The 17,752-nt window shown below is 46.3% G+C and overlaps 1 protein-coding gene and 1 long non-coding RNA gene across 2 annotated transcripts in view; both read left to right on the top strand.

The window, feature by feature from the left end:
* The window catches only part of LOC140207898 (uncharacterized), a 188,254-nt gene that overhangs the window by 160,960 nt on the left and 9,542 nt on the right, over window positions 1–17,752 (top strand). The window contains exon 7 of the mRNA XM_072276441.1: window positions 602–793. Within this exon, the coding sequence (XP_072132542.1) occupies window positions 602–793 (192 nt within the window). The remainder of the gene's footprint in view (window positions 1–601; window positions 794–17,752) is intronic.
* Window positions 7,930–9,152, top strand: LOC140206731 (uncharacterized). The gene is made up of 2 exons (XR_011888372.1): window positions 7,930–8,271; window positions 8,932–9,152. It is a non-coding gene; the product is annotated as an uncharacterized lncRNA (long non-coding RNA).

The following is a 17,752-nucleotide window of genomic DNA, read 5'->3' as shown; positions in this document are numbered from 1 at the left end:
GCCTTCGCAAACACTCATTCGATTGGTTTACTCCAAATCAGTTGCAAACAATTCTCTTGTGAACAGAGCAATGTGCATACGTAGGCCATTCAGCCCCTGAAAACGGCTACTTCACGCAGTAATAAGGTCCAATAAGAATAATTCAAGTACAAGCGGGACGGCCATTCTTTTTGCTTGTGTCACTGTTTAGACTGGCTTTGGCTCATCGGGCTTAGGGGAGATCAGGTTTGGGTGATACATTGTCTTGTAAGTTACTCTCTCTCTGTCCTCACTTGTTCATTCCTCATTTGTTATGGCAGAGCAGATTAGTGTGAATGGCTCCTGGGCAGGGTTCTGTACTATGTGTGGGATGTGGGAAGTCTGGCAGACCTCCAGATCAACACATCTGCGCCAGGTACACCGAGTAGCGCCTCCCGAGAGAAGGTGTTAAGGAACTGGAGCTGCAGCTCGATGACCTTCGACTCACACGGGATAATGAGGAGGTGACAGACAGGAGCTAAAGTGGGGTAGGACTCTTAGGTTGCAGGAGACAGGTAACTGGGTGGCTGTCAGGAGAAGGTGGGGAAATGCACAGCCACTGTGACCGTTCCCTCATGAATAGTACACAAGTTTAGATGCTATTGAGGGCGACGACGTACCCGGGAGGAGCCGCAGTGACCGGCTGTCCGGCACTGAGTCGGGTGTTGTGGCTCAGAATAACCGAGAGATGAAGACAATTGCAGTGTTGATAGGAGATTCCTCAGTCAGAGGGAAAGCGACGATGTTCTGTGGGGGCGATAGAGAGATTCACATGGTATGTTGCCTCCCTGGGGCCAGGATCATGGGTATCTCGGATCGGGTCCGTGGTATTCTCAAGGGCGAGGGTGAGCAGCCCGAAGTCTGGTGAGCATTGGCAGCAATGACATCGGTAGACAAGGTGATAAGATCCTGAAAAGAGGTTTTAGGGAGATAGTTAAAGAGTTGAGAAACAACACTTCCAGGGTAGTAATCTCTGGATTGCTGCCTATGCCACGTGATGGAATGATTTAACAGGTGATGGCGAGACCTCACTTGGAGCATTGGGAGCAGATTCGTCTCCCTTGTCGTAGAAAGGATGCGCTGAAACTGGAGAGGGTTCAAAGGAGGTTCACAAAAATTATTCTTGGTTTGAAAGGCTTGTCTTAAGAGGAGCGTTTCGTGGCTCTGGGCCAGTATTCACTGGAATTCAGAACAATAAGGGGTGAAATTCTTGATAGAGTGGATGTGACGAGGATATTTCCTATGGTGGGAGAGTCTAAGACCAGTTGACACAGCGTCACACATTGACTGGGTCTCCCATACTCAAAAGGCCTAGATTCGATAGTGTTTGTTAAGTGTGTTCAGAAAAGTTTCCTTCATCGGTACATGGAGCTCCCAATGAGAGAGAGCGCGATACTTGATTCCCTGTTAGATACTGAGACACGGCTGGTGACAGATGATTGTGTCTGCGAATTCTTTACATCCAGCGATCACAACGACATTAGTTTAAAAGTAAGTATAGACCAGGTACGGTCTGCCCCGCGGACTGAAATTCTAAATTGGAGAAAGGCCAATTTCGATGATATCTGAAAGGATATGAGAATTGTTCATTGGGACACGCTATTGTCAGGCAAAGGTGTAATTTTGAGAGTAGCAAGCTTGTATGTGCCTGTCAGAATGAAAGGTAAATATAACAGATTTAGAGAATTTTGGATTCCCAGAGATATTAAGGCATTAATTAAGAAAAAAAATGGAGTTGGTTAGCAGGTGTCGGCAGGTAGGGAGAACTGAGGTACTTCTGTGATACGGGAGATGCAAGAGAATGCTTAAGACAAGATCAGGAACGTTAAAGAAGACATGAGGTTTCCCAAGGAGACAATGTGATCTGGGATCCCAAGGAGATTCTACAGAAATGCAAAGAGGAAAAGGAATTGCAAGGGACAAAATTGGTCCTCTGGAAGACCAGAATGTTAATCAATGCGTGAAGCCAGTTGAGGTGGGGGAAATCATACAGATTTTGTTCTGCATCTGTATATATTAGGGAGACGGATGCAGAACCTGCACAGAATGTATAGAAGTGGGGCGAAGCAGATCATGGACCACATAGGTATTAAAGAGGCGGACATGTTGCTGCATTGAGGTAAACTCGGTGGAGAGACTCCCAGGGCCTGCCGAGGTGTTCCTTCCGAACTTGTAGGTGGCAAGTGCAGACATTGCTCGGATTCCAGCAGAGATACTTAAATCATCCTTAGCAACCGGCGAGGCACCGGTGAATTGGAGGATGGCGAATGAGACCTTAAGATATAGGAGCAGAATTGGGGAAATTGGACCAGTGAGTCGGCTCCGCCATTTCATTCTGGGTCATCTAATTTCCCTCTCTGAGCGAGTTCACACAACCATAAAATAAAGGATCAGAATTAGGTCACTTGCCCCATCAAGTGCATGGGTAATGTGTACTGTTGTTCCGCTGTTTAGGAAAGGCTCTCTGCTGACGTCAGTCGTGGGAAGAATATTGGACAGTAAGGGACAGGGTCTCTGAGTATTTGGACGGGCAGGGACTGATTGGGGATAATCTTTACAGGTCGTGTCCGACGAATATGATAGGGGTTCAAGGGGAATTTGCTGAGAACGTTGATGAAGGCAAGGAAATGGATGTTGTGTGTACAGACATTAGCAAGATATTTGACAAGGTCCCGCATCGGATGCTGGTCAAGAAAGTTCAGACACTTGGCATTCAATGAGCGGTAGTAAATTGTATTAAGTATTGGCTTTGCGAGAGAAGCGTGGTAGCAATTGCCTGTCTGACTGGAGACCTCTGACTGGTGGAGTGCCAAATGGATCCTCCGTTGTTTGCCATCTCCACCATTGATCTAAGTAATAATGTGGTGAACTCGATCCGCACATTTGCGGATGACACCATGATTGGGAGCACAGTGGAAATCGAGGAAGTCTACTGGATTCCTGCAGGATCTGAATCAGCTGTAAAAATGGTAGAAGGATTTTAATACAGACAAGTGCGAGGTGCTGCACTTCAGAAGGACCAACCAGGGTAAGATTTACACAGTGAATGGTACACTGGGGTGTGCTGTAGAACAAAAGGATCTGTGAATACAGACGCATAATTCATTTAAAGTGGCGCACAGGTATATAGGGGTTGAAATGAAAGCATTTGGCAGGCTGGTTTTCATAAATCAAAGTAGTGATCACAGGAGGTAGAATGTAGTGTTGAAGTTGTAAAAGACGCTGTTGAGGCCTAACTGGGAGTATTGTGTACAGGTTTAGTCATCTACTAGGAAGAAAACTATGAATAGGGTTGAAGCAGTCCGGAGGAAATTTACAGGGATCTTCTCGGATCTGGAGAACCTGAGTTAAAATGAAAGATTGGACCGGTTCACACTTTATTACTTGGAGCGTAGAAGATGGAGGGGGATTTGACAGAGGCATAATAAATAATGAGGAGTACATATAGGGTAAATGCACGCAGGCTTTTTCTACGGAGCAACACACACACACAACGCTGGAGGAACTCAGGAGGCCAGAGAGCATCTATAGAAAAGTGTAAACAGTCGACATTTCGGGTCGAGACTCTTCATCTGAACTGAACGTGAAATGTTTCTTTCTTTCTCTCTCTCTCTCTCTCTCTCTCTCTCTCTCTCTCTCTCTCTCTCCCTTTCTCTCTGTCTCTCTCTGTCTCTCTGTCTCTCTGTCTCTCTCTCTCTCTCTCTCTCTCTCTCTCTCTCTCTGGTAGACTATAGCCTGTCAGTTTGTGAATGTGATCTGCGTGCTGGTCTGTACTCCTGTGAACATATTAAAATTGGGAATCATTCCCTTCCTGGCTCCCATTTTCACTACCACACAACTCCCTGGCTGGTTATAATTTTCAATCAATACGTCACTCCCTCCCTGTCAGCCAAGTTAACCGCGGTGTAATATATAAGTTTCTGCGTCTGCCCCTCCCCGACGGCCATTCCAACAACAGTGCATCTCAAGTTCGCGCGTCAGTCCTTCGATAGCGCCCATTTCCAAACAACCTATCACTCCCCACATGGGTACAATTTCTCGCCATTTGGAATGGGCGTCTTTTCAGAAAGATGCATTTCACAAATATTTCAGGCGCCGTGTTAATCAACAACCCGCTGATTAACCAATGGCGAAGGGGTTTCTTGTTGCAAGAATTGCCCGGATGGAAATACAATATTCAGTTGATGCTAATGTCAATAAATGAATAGTTATAAACCTCTCTGAATCGTACATGGGCGAATGGGTTTGGTTTGTTTTCAAGATGAAATTACGTGCCTCAGAACAGAGAGTCATATGAAACTACAGCAAAAAAAAAAAAAACAGGCCCTTCGGCCCGTCTAGTCAAACCCGAAAACAGTTAAACTGCCTACTCTCACCGACCTGCACCGTGACCATAATCCTCCATATCCCTGCTATCCATGTACCTACCTAAGCTTCGATTGAACGTTGAAATTGAGCTCGCATGCACCACTTGCTGTCACGACCCTCTGAGTGAAAAAGCACCCCAACCCCTGGTTCCCCGTAAACTTTTCATTTTTCAGCTTCAACCCATGCCTTCTGATTGTAGTCTATCCAACCTCAATAGAAAGAGCCTGCTTGCATTTACCCGCAGCTATACCCCTCATAATTTTGTATACCACTATTAATCCTCTCTCAATCTTCCACGTTCTAAAGAATACAATTTTACCCTGCTCAATCTTTCCCTATAACTCAGGTCCCCCAGACCCGACAACATTCTTGTTTTTTTTTTTCTGTTTTCTTTCAACCTTGTTTACAGCTTTTCTGTGGGTAGGTGACCAAAACTACACACAATTCTCCAAATTTTACTTCGCCACTGTGTTATTCAACTTCAACATAATATCCCATCTCCTGGACTCAGTACGTCGATTTATTAAATACCAACGTACCAAAAACTTTCTTTACGATCCTCTCTTCCTGTGGCACAACTTTCAATAGATTATGGACCTGACCTCCCAGATCCCTTTGTTCCATGACAGTCCTTAGTGCCCTACCGTTCACTAAGAGCTTTCCTGATTGGTCGGACAGAAGTGCAAATCATTGCACTTGTCTGCATTAAATTCGATCGGTCATTTTTCAGCCCATCTTTACAGCTGATGCAGATTCTTCTACAAGCCACGTTGTCCACTATACCCTCAAATTTGGGGCTATCCGCAAATCTGCCGATCAGTTAAGCACATCATTCCAACTCATTGATATAGATGACAAACAACAAATGCCAAGCACTGATTTCTGAGGCACACCACTAGTCACAGGCCTCCGGGCAGAGAGTCAACCCTCCACTAGCACTCTTCCAAAGCGGAATCCTGAATACCGAGCGACTGAACGTTCTCGACCAGCCGCCCATGCTGGACTTTGTCAAAGTCTTGTCGGCAACATTTCTTTCATTCACTTTCCTGGTAGCTTCCTGGAAAAACCCTGTAAGATTAGTTAGACATAACCTACCACGCACGAAGCCATCCTTATGAAGATACAATCAGCAGATATTGGAAATCCAAACAACACATACAAAATGCTGGAGAAACTCAAAATATCGGAGAGCATCTGTACAAAAGAGGACAATCGGCGTTTCGTGCCGAGACACTTCATCGGGACTGGACAGTGCAAGTTTGTCCAAATACATATATATCCAGTCCCGTAGAATAGCTTCCAATAATTTTCACACACTGATGTCAGACTCACCGACCAGTAATTTTCTGGTTTGTGTTTACAGCACTTTGTAAACAGTAGAACAATATCCTCCAATCTCCTGGTACCTCACCTGTCGTTAAGGATGTTTTGAATATCTCCGCAAGGGCCCCATCAATTTCTGCACTTGTCTTCCGCAGGGTCCGAGGAAACATCTTGTTTGATCCTGGAGATTTATCCTTTCTGATTTGCCTCAAGGTGGCAAACGCTTCCTCCTCTGTAATCTGTTCATGGTTCATGAAATTGATACCGCTTTGCCTCGCTTCCATAGGCTCTGCTTCCGTGCCCCGATGAAATGCAGATGCAAATAATTCATTTTAGGTGTTCGACAACTCTTTTGGCTCCACAGATGGATTATCACTCTGGTCTTCAAGAGGTCCAATTTTATCCCTTGCGATCCGTTTGCTCTGAACATGCCTGTCGATTCCTCAGTGATTCTCCTTCATCTTATCTACTAGAGGAACTTCTGCCTTCTTGCAGCCTCCCGGATTTCTTTCTTGAGCTTTCTCTTGCACTTGTACTTTCTCTTGCACTACATAAGGACCGCATGTGATCCTACTTGCCATTATCTGCTTTCTTCTTTTAACCTGCGCCTCAATATCTCTTGAAAATCAGGGTTCCTGCACATGTTATCCTTACCTTTTATTCTGATCTGCACTTGCATGTTTGTAGTGTAAACATGTCGTTTTCGAAGGTCTCACAGCTTCCAATTATATTTTTGCCAGAAAGCCACCTGTCGCAATCCATACCTGCCAGATTCTTTCCGATACCATCAAAATTGTTTTTTTTTTTTCAATTTAGAATCTCAAGCCACCTGTCGGATCTAACATTTTACATACTTACTTTGAAATTATGGGCATCATTGTCACTGGCTGCAGAGTGTTCCTATACACAATCTTCTGTCCCCTGCGCTGCCTCATTCTTTAATAGCAGATTCAATATCGCAGGCTCGCTTATTGGAACCTCTGTGTACTGATGAAGGAAACGTTCTTCGACGCGCTTGACAAACTCTATCCCACCTAGTCCATTTACAGTGTGGGATTCCCAGTAATTATTTGGAAGTTACAATCACCTACTATAACAAATTTAAGTTTCTTGCAAAGGTCTGCAATCTTACAAATGTGTTCCTCTAAATCCCTAAGACTGTTGGGACGTTTGTATTAGAGCCCTGTTAACATGACCACCTTTCTTATTACTGAGTTCCACACATAACCTCCAGGCTGAGTCGCTGGTGAAGAAGGCGAATGCAATGTTGGCTTCATTTCTAGAGGAATAGAGTATAGCAGCAGGGATGTGATGTTGAGGCTCTATAAGGCGCTGGTGAGACCTCACTTGGAGTACTGTGGGCAGTTTTGGTCTCCTTATTTAAGAAAGGATGTGCTGACGTTGGAGAGGGTACAGAGAAGATTCACTAGAATGATTCCGGGAATGAGAGGGTTAACATATGAGGAACGTTTGTCCGCTCTTGGACTGTATTCCTTGGAGTTTAGAGGAATGAGGGGAGACCTCAGAGAAACATTTCGAATGTTGAAAGGCATGGACAGAGTGGATGTGGCAAAGTTGTTTCCCATGATGGGGGAGTCTAGTACGAGAGGGCATGACTTAAGGATTGAAGGGCGCCCATTCAGAACAGAAATGCGAAGAAATTATTTTAGCCAGAGGGTGGTGAATCTATGGAATTTGTTGCCACGGGCGGCAGTGGAGGCCAAGTCATTGGGTGTATTTAAGGCAGAGATTGATAGGTATCTGAGTAGCCAGGGCATCAACGGTTATGGTGAGAAGGCGGAGGAGTGGGACCAAATGGGAGAATGGATCAGCTCATGACAAAATGGCGAAGCAGACTCGATGGACCGAATGACCGACTTCTGCTCCTTTGTCTTATGGTCTTATGGTCTTACAACGCCTCACTAGTGAAGTTCTACAGTCTGTCCTGGCGGAGCACTGCCATGACATTTTCTCGTACTGGTAACGCTGCCCCTCCTATATTAACCCCTCCCGATCTGTCACGTCTTAAATAATTTGATCCCGAAGTAGGTGTAGCTTATTTGATCAAAGTGTTTGAGCTGAAACTCGCCCTGAGCCGGACAGCCCCGTTCATACACAGGGTGGAGCCCTCAACCCGGCTGGATCAAATTCACAGCCTGGGACTGGCTGAATAAAACGGAGAAGCTTCGCCCCGCTGGTTGCGTCAGAAAAATAAGGAGGAAAAGTGAGATCTACACGGAAATCCAGACAGAAACTATTTGGGAACGCGAGGGAACATTCATACAGCCTCTGTAATTCAGTCTGTGTTTGCTGCATTTGTCTTAGTCCTCTCTCCTCTCTCCCGCTGACCGACCTGTACCAGGCTGGGGAGGAGGTGTGGGACCAGAACTGCGGACTGCCTCATTAACCACGGCTCATCCGGACCTGTCTGTCTGTAATGAGCGACGGACACTCTATAACCGAATAGGGTCGGGAGCAGCAGCGCAGACTGAATTCCGGCGCAGGGTCGGCGCATTTCTCATCCGGGACCGCACTGAACTCCCTCCGGTTTCAACATCAGAGGTACTGCAAATGTTGTCTCCGATTCTGCAAATCCGTGAGCGTGTACAGCGGGGTTCGGCTTTTGTCGGGAGCGGGAGGGAATACAAGGGGAGAAGGGAGCTCTGACACCTTCAGCCAATTAATTGTTGACCAACTGCGTTAAAAGAAACTCGCGCACGGATAGTGATATCTAAAATGTCCCACGGGCCAGGGCAGGATCCCTTCTCCTATTTCTCCCTCTCCCTCTCCCCCCACCCCCCCTCTCTCTCTCTCTCTCTCTCTCACACACACACACACACACACACACAGTAGGACCCGATGACAACTACAACAGAAGAGCTGAAGGGGACTCAGAATACCAGAGGGACCGTGACATTTTACTGTTTTACTGATCGAGACGTCGCAGTGGAGAATGCCGCTGATCGATTTATTTAATTAAATCCTAACAATGATATTTAAACTGCAAATATGGGAGTTTGAAGTAAAATTAAGTACTGGAATCTCACAAAGTCTGCTAGCAGTTGTAACAAGTAGTCATTCAGATTGTAGACATTGGGGAACTTTCTTTTCTATATCATAGGGAGATCATTTTTTTTCCGTAACAGAAATGCTTAAATACAATATTAAACGAGTTTTGTGCACAGTTGAAGTGGAATGTAGAACTAGTTTGTTTGGTTTCAGCAGAGAAGCCGCTCCCTGCTCCGAGGAATGTCTGCGTGACGGAATCCGCCCTGCGGATAGGGAGCAGTTGGCAAACAGAGAAATCGCGCTGTCAGTCTCACAGAACAGCAACACCGGCCCCTCCCCCACAGCTACTAAATATCCTTCGCTTGGTTTTCTGGTAAGAAATTGGAAGAAAAATATATCCAGACGGAGACAGAACATTCTTGGTGAATTGAGGTGAGACTAATTCAGCTTCTGATCTTTATTTCCGATCAGCACGTTATCTGTGTTTCGGATCAGTGAATAAGAAGTCATCAGATCCATTGTAACGCTCCTCTGGTGGTGGCGGTGTTAGTGATCCTGCAGTTTTCCGTCTGTACGTGTCAGATTTTCCACAGTTTATATCAAGATTAAAAACTCTTCTGCAACCAGCGGTTACAATTTCAAAGCAAGCGTGTGAAAAGCTGTTTAGCCAACACGAGTTCCGTTTCCAAAACTTGTCATTTCAAATGAATTTATGTTGTATTCTCTTTGAAACTGTTTATTGTAGCTGTATCGAGCTGATCTAATCAATGCCATGTAGAAGCAAAGTCTTTGATTCTGTTCAAGGCTTCGATACATGGAGGAATATGTTCAAACAGTAGAGTAGCAGACGGAATTAGGAGTCCTCGTGCAGGACTCCCAAAACATTAATTTCCAGGTCGAGTAAAGAAGGGAAATGCAATGTTGGCATTTATTTCAGGGGGAATAGAATATAAAAGCAAGGAGTTAAAACTGAGCCTTTATAAGACACTAGGCTGGCCGCACTTGGAGTAATGTCAACAGTTTTGGGCCGAATATATTAGAAAGGATGTTTTGTCATTGGAGAGGGTTGACGAGGATGATTCCTGCAATGGCGCTGTTAACATTTAAGCAGCGTTTGGCAGCTATGCACTTGTAGTCACTGGAGTTTATAGCAACGCGTGGAGAATCTTATTGAAACCCACCAAATGTTGAAAGGACTAGACAGGGTGGATGTCTCTTATGGTGGGGTATCCAGAACTAGCAGGCACACCCGCAAAATTGAGGAGTGACTTTTTAGAGCAGAGGTAAGGATGATTTTTATTGAGCCAGAGAGTAGCGAGTCTACTGCGGTGGAGGCCAAGTACGTGGATATATTCTGTACCGGTCCCACCTTTCCTGGAAGAGAGCCCAATGATCGAATCATCTTATGCCCTCCCTCCCACACGAACTCCTTTGCCATGTATTAAACTGTATAATCTTCCTACTCCTGGCCTCACTGTCACGTGGCACAGGTAGAAATCCCGAAGTCACAACCCTGGAGCTCCTGACCTTTAACTTAAGCAACGAACTCCTCACTTGAGAAAATGGCTTATCACCATTGCATAGGAAACCACAACACAGACGCTGTCCCTGTCTGACTTACTCACATCCGCGTACCCTCCGGGCTCACGCTCTTCCTGAACAGCCCTCTTTCTTCAGTCAGTATCTGCAAGATCATAAAATAAACAACTGAAATGATCTGCTAAAGAGTTCCAGTACTGGTGACTATGTTTTCCCAGTTTAAACACTCTCTTCTTATTCCCTACCTGTTAAAAGGGGGACGTTGACGGCGGAAGCGGAGATAAATGCAAGACACAAACAATGAAGTAACAGGACTAGGTTAATCGAGATAGCAAGGTGAGTCAGGAAGAAACGACGCTGGACATTGACACAGGCGCTGGACGAGACTAGGATTCGGGCCCTGGGCTAGGACGTGGACTAGAAACATGGGACCCGGATGGGAAAATAAGAACGAGGAGCCTGGCATAGGAACACGGAACTCCGAAACCAGAGCATGGACAAGGACATGGAATCTGGGTCTTGACTCAGAACCGGAACCCGGGTCCAGGCTAGGACTCGGGACTAGGATCTTGGAAATGACAGGACGTGGCTACAGGACAGGACGTGGTACTCCAGCACAGGACGAGTTACCACAGCAGCGGGCTGGGCGAGGAACTCCTGGGTGGGGCGAGGAAGCGGAACTAGATGAGGACACGAACCTCAGATTTGGACAGGGTTGGAACACGACGTCTGGAATTGGTCTTGGAACACAGGAACACAGAGCCTTAGTCTTAAACTGAACGCTCAGAGCCTTGGATGTGGACTGGACACTCAGAGCCTTGGATGTGGACTGGATGAAGTATTTTTGGGCAGGCCGAGGTACTCCAGGGAAGGACGTGGATCTTGGGCTAGGTTTGGCTCGGTTCTTGGATTCGGCTTGTTGGGTGCAGAGCCGGGACTCCTCCTTGGAGCGCAAGGCCGGGACTCTTTCTAGGACGTAGGGCCGGGATGCTTTCTAGGACGCGAGGCCAGGATGACGGCCGAGGCCACTTGCCCAGGGAACTGCTGAGGTACTCCTGGACTGGACGAGAGACTCCTGGACTGGACGAGAACACAAAGCCTTGACTTGGACAGGACTGGAACATGGCACCTGGGACGTGGAACACAGGAACACAGAACACAGAGCCGGGACCCCTCCTTGGGAACAGGACATAAGGCCGAGACTCGTACACAGAACACAGAGCCGGGACCCCTCCTTGGAAACAGGACTTAGGGCCAGGGCCTTACACAGTGTCAGGATCCCTCCTTAGGAACAGGACCTAGGGCTAGGACTCTTCTTTGACATGGACACTGAAAACGGGGACACAAAGAGATAGTTCCAAACTCAACGGTAGATAGTTTCTTATCTTGGCGTGGCAAGGCTCCTGTCTCACTCCGGCAGTTGAACTTGACAGGCATGCAGGCGAGGCTGCAGAAGGAAGAGGAAGGGAACAGTCCAGCAGGGAAACTTGGTTTGAGAGGTATTTATGTGCCAGCCCAAAACGGGAATCAGGTGCCTCAATTAAGGCACCCAAAGGAACAAGAGAACACAGGGAAACCCAGAATAAGGAATCGAAAGACCGGACCGTGAACCGGAATGCAGACTTCTTGGACCGGACCATGACACTACCCTGCTCACGTTCACTTTGCCAACTCCAGATATTCCGCCAGATCCGAACCCACTGTGAGGACATTTACATCTCACAGGACGCTGTTCAAATCCCTGTCCCACTCTAATGCAGAGGTCACTTATACCCCACCCCACTTCCTAATCTGCAGTCGCAGCCCATGACGGTTACAGCTGTTTCGAGACCTGAGATTCTGGGGCTCTGTAACAAACACAATGTTAATAACAAGATGCGACAGTAATTAAGGTGAAAAGTGAATTGTTGGTTCCTGAAAGGACACATATCCCGTCTGATCCAATGGACTAGATCCTCCCTAGTTTACAACTTAATTTTCCCTAGGTGATGGAACTACCAATCAACTCACATTCTCCCCACCAAAGTCTACAGTCCCACGCCCTTCCCCCAACTTACCTAACACCCAGAAATCCACCCATAACTTCTACCCACACACAGGCAGATCCCCTTCACCCCAAACCACCACCCAGCTCTGGGAACCGCAAGTAACCGATCCCACAGCTCGGGCTCCGTTGCAAAGCTAAAACCGGCCTCTGAACCGGAGAGGCCGGAGCCTAGAGCCTAGAGCCGGTAAATTTGCTGTTGACACAAAGGTTGGGGATGTTGTGGATAGTGTGGAGGGCTATCAGAGGTTACAGTGGGTCATCGATAGGTTGCAAAACTGGGCTGAGAAGTGGCAGATGGCGTTCAACCCAGAGAAGTGTGAGGTACTTCATTTTGGTAGGTGAAATATGATGGCAGAATATAGTATTAATGGTAAGACTCTTGGCAGTGTGGAAGTTCAGAGAGATTTATCTAATAAGACCCCGGACTGGTCCATTCTTGCCCCCCCGCCCAACACCACACCTATCCTCAATTTGTCTGGACCATTGACCCCATCTCCAGCTCAACAGTCTGTCGGTGTTTGCCCCCAATGTGGTGAATCCCTCTGCTCGCCACCACCGTGGGCTCAGACATTTCCACAAATGAGCCCCTCCTGTTCCCACCGTGAGAAACATCCTGTCCGCTCCCTCTCACATCACCGTTATCCTTTCAATAAAATCCACCCCACCCCCCTCTGCTGGGAATCCTCCCTCCCCGGGAAACTGGCATCAATCCAACGGGCGGAGCGGTCTCCTCCTACCTCTCAGCTATACATCATTCTCCGGCCACAGAGACTCATCACAAACGCCCCTAATTTCTCTCAGGGGAAATTGAAATAAATCAAATACCGTGACATTTGCTCTGTGTTTTGTTCCGCTTTAAGGGGGATTTTGGAGCCGAAGCGGGAGACATCGTCAGTGGTGGTAACGCCCTCTCGACTGGCCCACCTCCGCTATTAGGGGTAAAGAAGTGATTGACTTCTATTTGCATCACTGGGAATAACGTAGCTCGTAAATACTCTGTTGACAGCGGCGGAGGGACTGAGCTAAATTGAGTACAGTAGTACAAACCATTAAACCCGTCTGAGCGCGGGCCGGGCAGCGCGTTTATGACGTAAAATACCGGACTAGTGACGTCAAATCCCGATGTGCGTCCGGGCCTCCACGTCCTCATCCAGGTCATTTATAAATATCACGAAGAGCTGGGACCCAGAACAGATTGATGAGGCACACCACTGGTCACGGACCTCCATGCAGAATATGACACGTTTGCAACCACTCTTTGCCTTCTGTGGGAAAGCTAGTTCTGAATCCACAAAACAATATCCTCTTGGATTCCATGCCTCCTTACTTTCTCAATAAGACTTGCATGGGGTACCTTATCTGATGCCTTGCTGAAATCCATTTACACTATATCTACTTCTCTACCTTCATCAATGTGTTTAGTCACATCCTCAAAAAAAAAAATCAATCAGGCCCTAAGGCACGACCTGCCTTTCACAAAACCATGCTGACTATTCCTAATCATATTATGCCTTTCCAAATGTTCTAAGTCCTACTTCTCAGGATCGGTTCCATCAACTTACCAACTACTGGAGTAAGACTCACTGGTTTGTAATTTCCTGGGCTATCTAATATTCAATGACAGGACCGGCTGGAGGGGCCGAGTGGCCTGCTCCTGTTCCTGTTATCTGTGTGTTTAAAGAAGAGGAATAACGGGCCCCTTCTTCGGCCTGCAGGATTTCCCAGCGGGTGTTGTAACCATCGGTGTTTGAGGCCAATTGTTCCCAAACGGTCATCAATTTAGCTGAGAGGGCAAATTCAACATATCCAAGTCTGTTATCGACAAATAATGTAGAATTATGTATCGTTAATGACACAAAACCGATATTTTAATATTGTTGCTGACAGAGAATTTTATAATTGATGTTCCATGTGTTATCTGAATGCACGTGTCTGTGATGCTGCTGCAAGTCAGTGTTTCTCTGTACCTGTACCTTCCCGTACTTGTGCACTTGGCAATAAATTCAACAGGACCTGAGAAAACGTGGATACATAGAAACATAGAAAAGCATACAGCACAATACAGGCCCTTCGGCCCACAAAGCTGTGCCAATCATGTTCCTATCTTAGAAGTACCTAGACTTTACACATAGCCCTCTATTTTCCTCAGCTCCATGCAGCCATCCAGGAGTCTCTTAAAGGACCCTATCGTTTCCGCCTCCACCACCGCCGCCGGCAGCCCATTCCACACATCTCAGTGAGATCTGAGTAGTGATGATCATCTTGGGACCTCGGTAGTTTGAAAAAAATGCAAGACCCTTTGGAGTGTCGATGAGCACGGGGATCTTGGAGCCCCAGTTCATTGTTCCCTGGAAGTGACTACACATATTGACTTTATTATTTACTACGCATGCTTAATTTTATTATTCGAGGCATTGAGTTCAGAAGTCAGGAAGTTGTGTTGCAAATTTATAAAATTCTAGTTAGACCACATCTGGAGTATATCATACAGTTCTGGTCGACCCATTCTGGGAAGCATTTTGAGGCTTTGGAGAGGGTGCAGAAGAGGTTTACCAGGATATTGCCTGGATTAGATGACATGTTCCTATCTCTCAACATTAGCAGAGATAGGAACAGACAAGTTAGAAACGCGTTTAAGTGGAGTACGGGGAGTATGGGTATAGCATGAGGTGGAGGATAAATCCTGGCTGAGGGATTGGAGCAGGGGGCAGGGTTTCAGATTTCTGGATCATTGGGACCTCTTTTGGTGCAGCTGTGACCTGTACAAAAAGAATGGGTTGCACTTTAATTCCAGTGGTCCAATATCCTGGAGGGGAGGTTTGCTAAGGATACTGAGGAGAGTTTAAACTAGAATTGTTGGGGGGGGGGGCGAGACCGAACTGAAGAGACTGGGGAAGAGGCGGTTGGCTCACAAATGGAGAAAGCTTGGAGACAGTGTGTGAGGGAGGATAGGCAGGTGATAGAGAAGGGACGTGCTCAGACCGATGGTTTGAGATGTATCTATTTTAACGCAAGGAGAATTGTGAACAAAACGGATGAGCTTAGCGCGTGGATCAGTACTTGGAAATATGACGTGGTGACCATTACAGAGATTTGGATGGCTCAGGGACAGGAATGGTTACTTCAAGTGCCGGGTTTTAGATGCTTCAGAAAGGACAGGGAAGGAGGCAAAAGAGGTGGGGACGTGGGACTGTTGATTAGAGATAGTGTCACGGCTGCAGAAAAGGTGGAGAAGTTGGTAAAAGAGGGATTGTCTACGGAGTCTCTGTTGGTGGAGGTTAGGAACAGGAAGAGGTCAATAACTTGACTGGGTGTTTTTAATAAACCGCCCAATAGTAACAGGGATATCGAGGAGCAGATAGGGAAGCAGATCTTGGAAACGTGTAATAATAACAGAGTTGTCGTGATGGGAGAGTATAATTTTCCAAATACCCATTGGCATCTCCCTAGAGCAAGGGGTTTAGATGGGGTAGAGTTTGTTAGGTGTATCCAGGAAGGTTTCGTGACACAATATGTAGAAAAGCCTACAAGAGGAGAGACTGTACTTGATTTGGTATTGGGAAATGAACCTGGTCAGGTGTCAGATCTCTCAGTGGGAGAGCATTTTGGAGATAGTGATCATAATTCTATCTCCTTTACAATAGCATTGGAGAGAGATAGGAACAGACAAGTTATAAAGGCGTTTAATTGGAGTAAGGAGAATTGTGAGGCTATCAGGCAGGAAATTGGAAGCTTAAATTGGGAACAGATGTTCTCAGGGAAAAGTGCGGAAGAAATGTGGCAAATGTTCAGGGGATACAGTAGTTGTGTGGAATTCTGCACAGGTACGCTCCAATGAGACAGGGAAGTTATGTTAGGGTACAGGAACCGTGGTGTACAAAGGCTGTAATAAATCTAGTCAAGAAGAAAAGAAAAGCTGACAAAAGGTTCAGAGACCTATGTACTGTTAGGAATCTAGAAGATTATAAGGCTAACAGGAAGGAGCTTAAGAAGGAAATTAGAGAGCCAGAAGGGGCCATGAGAAGGCCTTGGTGGGCAGGATTAAAGAAAACCGAAAGGCATTCTACAAGTATGTGAAGAGCAAGAGGACAAGACATGAAAGAATAGGACCTATCAACTGTGACAGTGGGAAAGTATGTATGGAACCGGAAGAAATAGCAAAGGTACTTTATGAATACCTTCAGTATTCACTATGGAAAAGGATCTTTGTGATTGTAGTGATGACTTGCAGCAGACTGAAAAACTTGAGCATGTAGATATTAAGAAGGAAGATGTGTTGGAGCTTTTGGTAAGCATCAATAGACAATAGGTGCAGGAGTAGGCCATTCGGCCCTTCGAGCCAGCACCGCTATTCATTGTGATCATGGCTGATCATCCACAATCAGTACCCAGCCCCTGCCTTCTTGCCAAATCCCTTGACTCCACTATCATTAACAGCTCCATCTAACTCTTTCTTGAAAGCATCCAGAGAATTGGCCTCCACTGCTTTCTGAGGCAGAGCATTCCACAGATCCACAGATCTCTGGGTGAAAAAAAAGTTTTCCTCAACTCCGTTCTAAATTGTCTACTCCTTATTCTCAAACTGTGCCATTTGGTTCTGGACTCCCGCAACATCGGGAACATGCTTCCTGCCTCCAGCGTGTCCAAATCCCTTAATAATCTTACATGTTTCAATCAGATCCCCTCTTATCCTTCTACATTCCAGTGTATACAAGCCCAGTCGATCCAATCTTTCAACATATGAAAGTCCCGCCATCCAGGGAATTACACTTGATAACCTACGCTGCAGTCCCTCAGTAACAAGAATGTCCTTCCTCAAATTCGGAGACCGAAACTGTACACAGTACTCCAGGTGTGGTCTCACCAGGGCGCTGTACAACAACAAGAGGATCTCTTCGCTCCTACACAACTCCCCTCGTTATGAAGGCCAAGATGCCATTAGCTTTTTTCACAGTAAGCTGTATCTGCATGCTTACTTTCAGTGACTGATGAACAAGGACACTTAGATCTCGTTATGCTTCCCCTTTTTCTAACTTGACACCATTCAGATAGTAATCTGCCTTCCTGTTCTTGCCACCAAAGTGGATAACCTCACATTTATCCATATTAAACTGCATCTGCCTTACATCTGCCCACTCACTTAACCTATCATAACCTCCCCCGCACATTCCACACTGCCACCCAGATTTGTGTTATTTGCAAATTTGCTAATGTTACTTTTAATCCCTTCATCTAAATCATTAATATATATTGTAAATAGCTGCGGTCCCAGCACCAAGACTTGCAGTACCCCACTAGTCACCGCCTGCCATTCTGAAAGGGACCTGTTAATCCCTACTCTTTGTTTCCTGTTAGCCAACCAATTTTCTATCCATGTCAGTAGTCTACACCCAAAACCATGTGATCTAATTTTGCCCACTAATCCCCTATGTGGGACCTTATCAAAGG

Source organism: Mobula birostris, chromosome 13 (genome assembly GCF_030028105.1).
Source record: "Mobula birostris isolate sMobBir1 chromosome 13, sMobBir1.hap1, whole genome shotgun sequence".
In the NCBI taxonomy this organism is placed as follows: domain Eukaryota; kingdom Metazoa; phylum Chordata; class Chondrichthyes; order Myliobatiformes; family Myliobatidae; genus Mobula; species Mobula birostris.
Note: the sequence above shows the minus strand (reverse complement) of the source record. Positions and strands in the feature narration are given on the sequence as shown.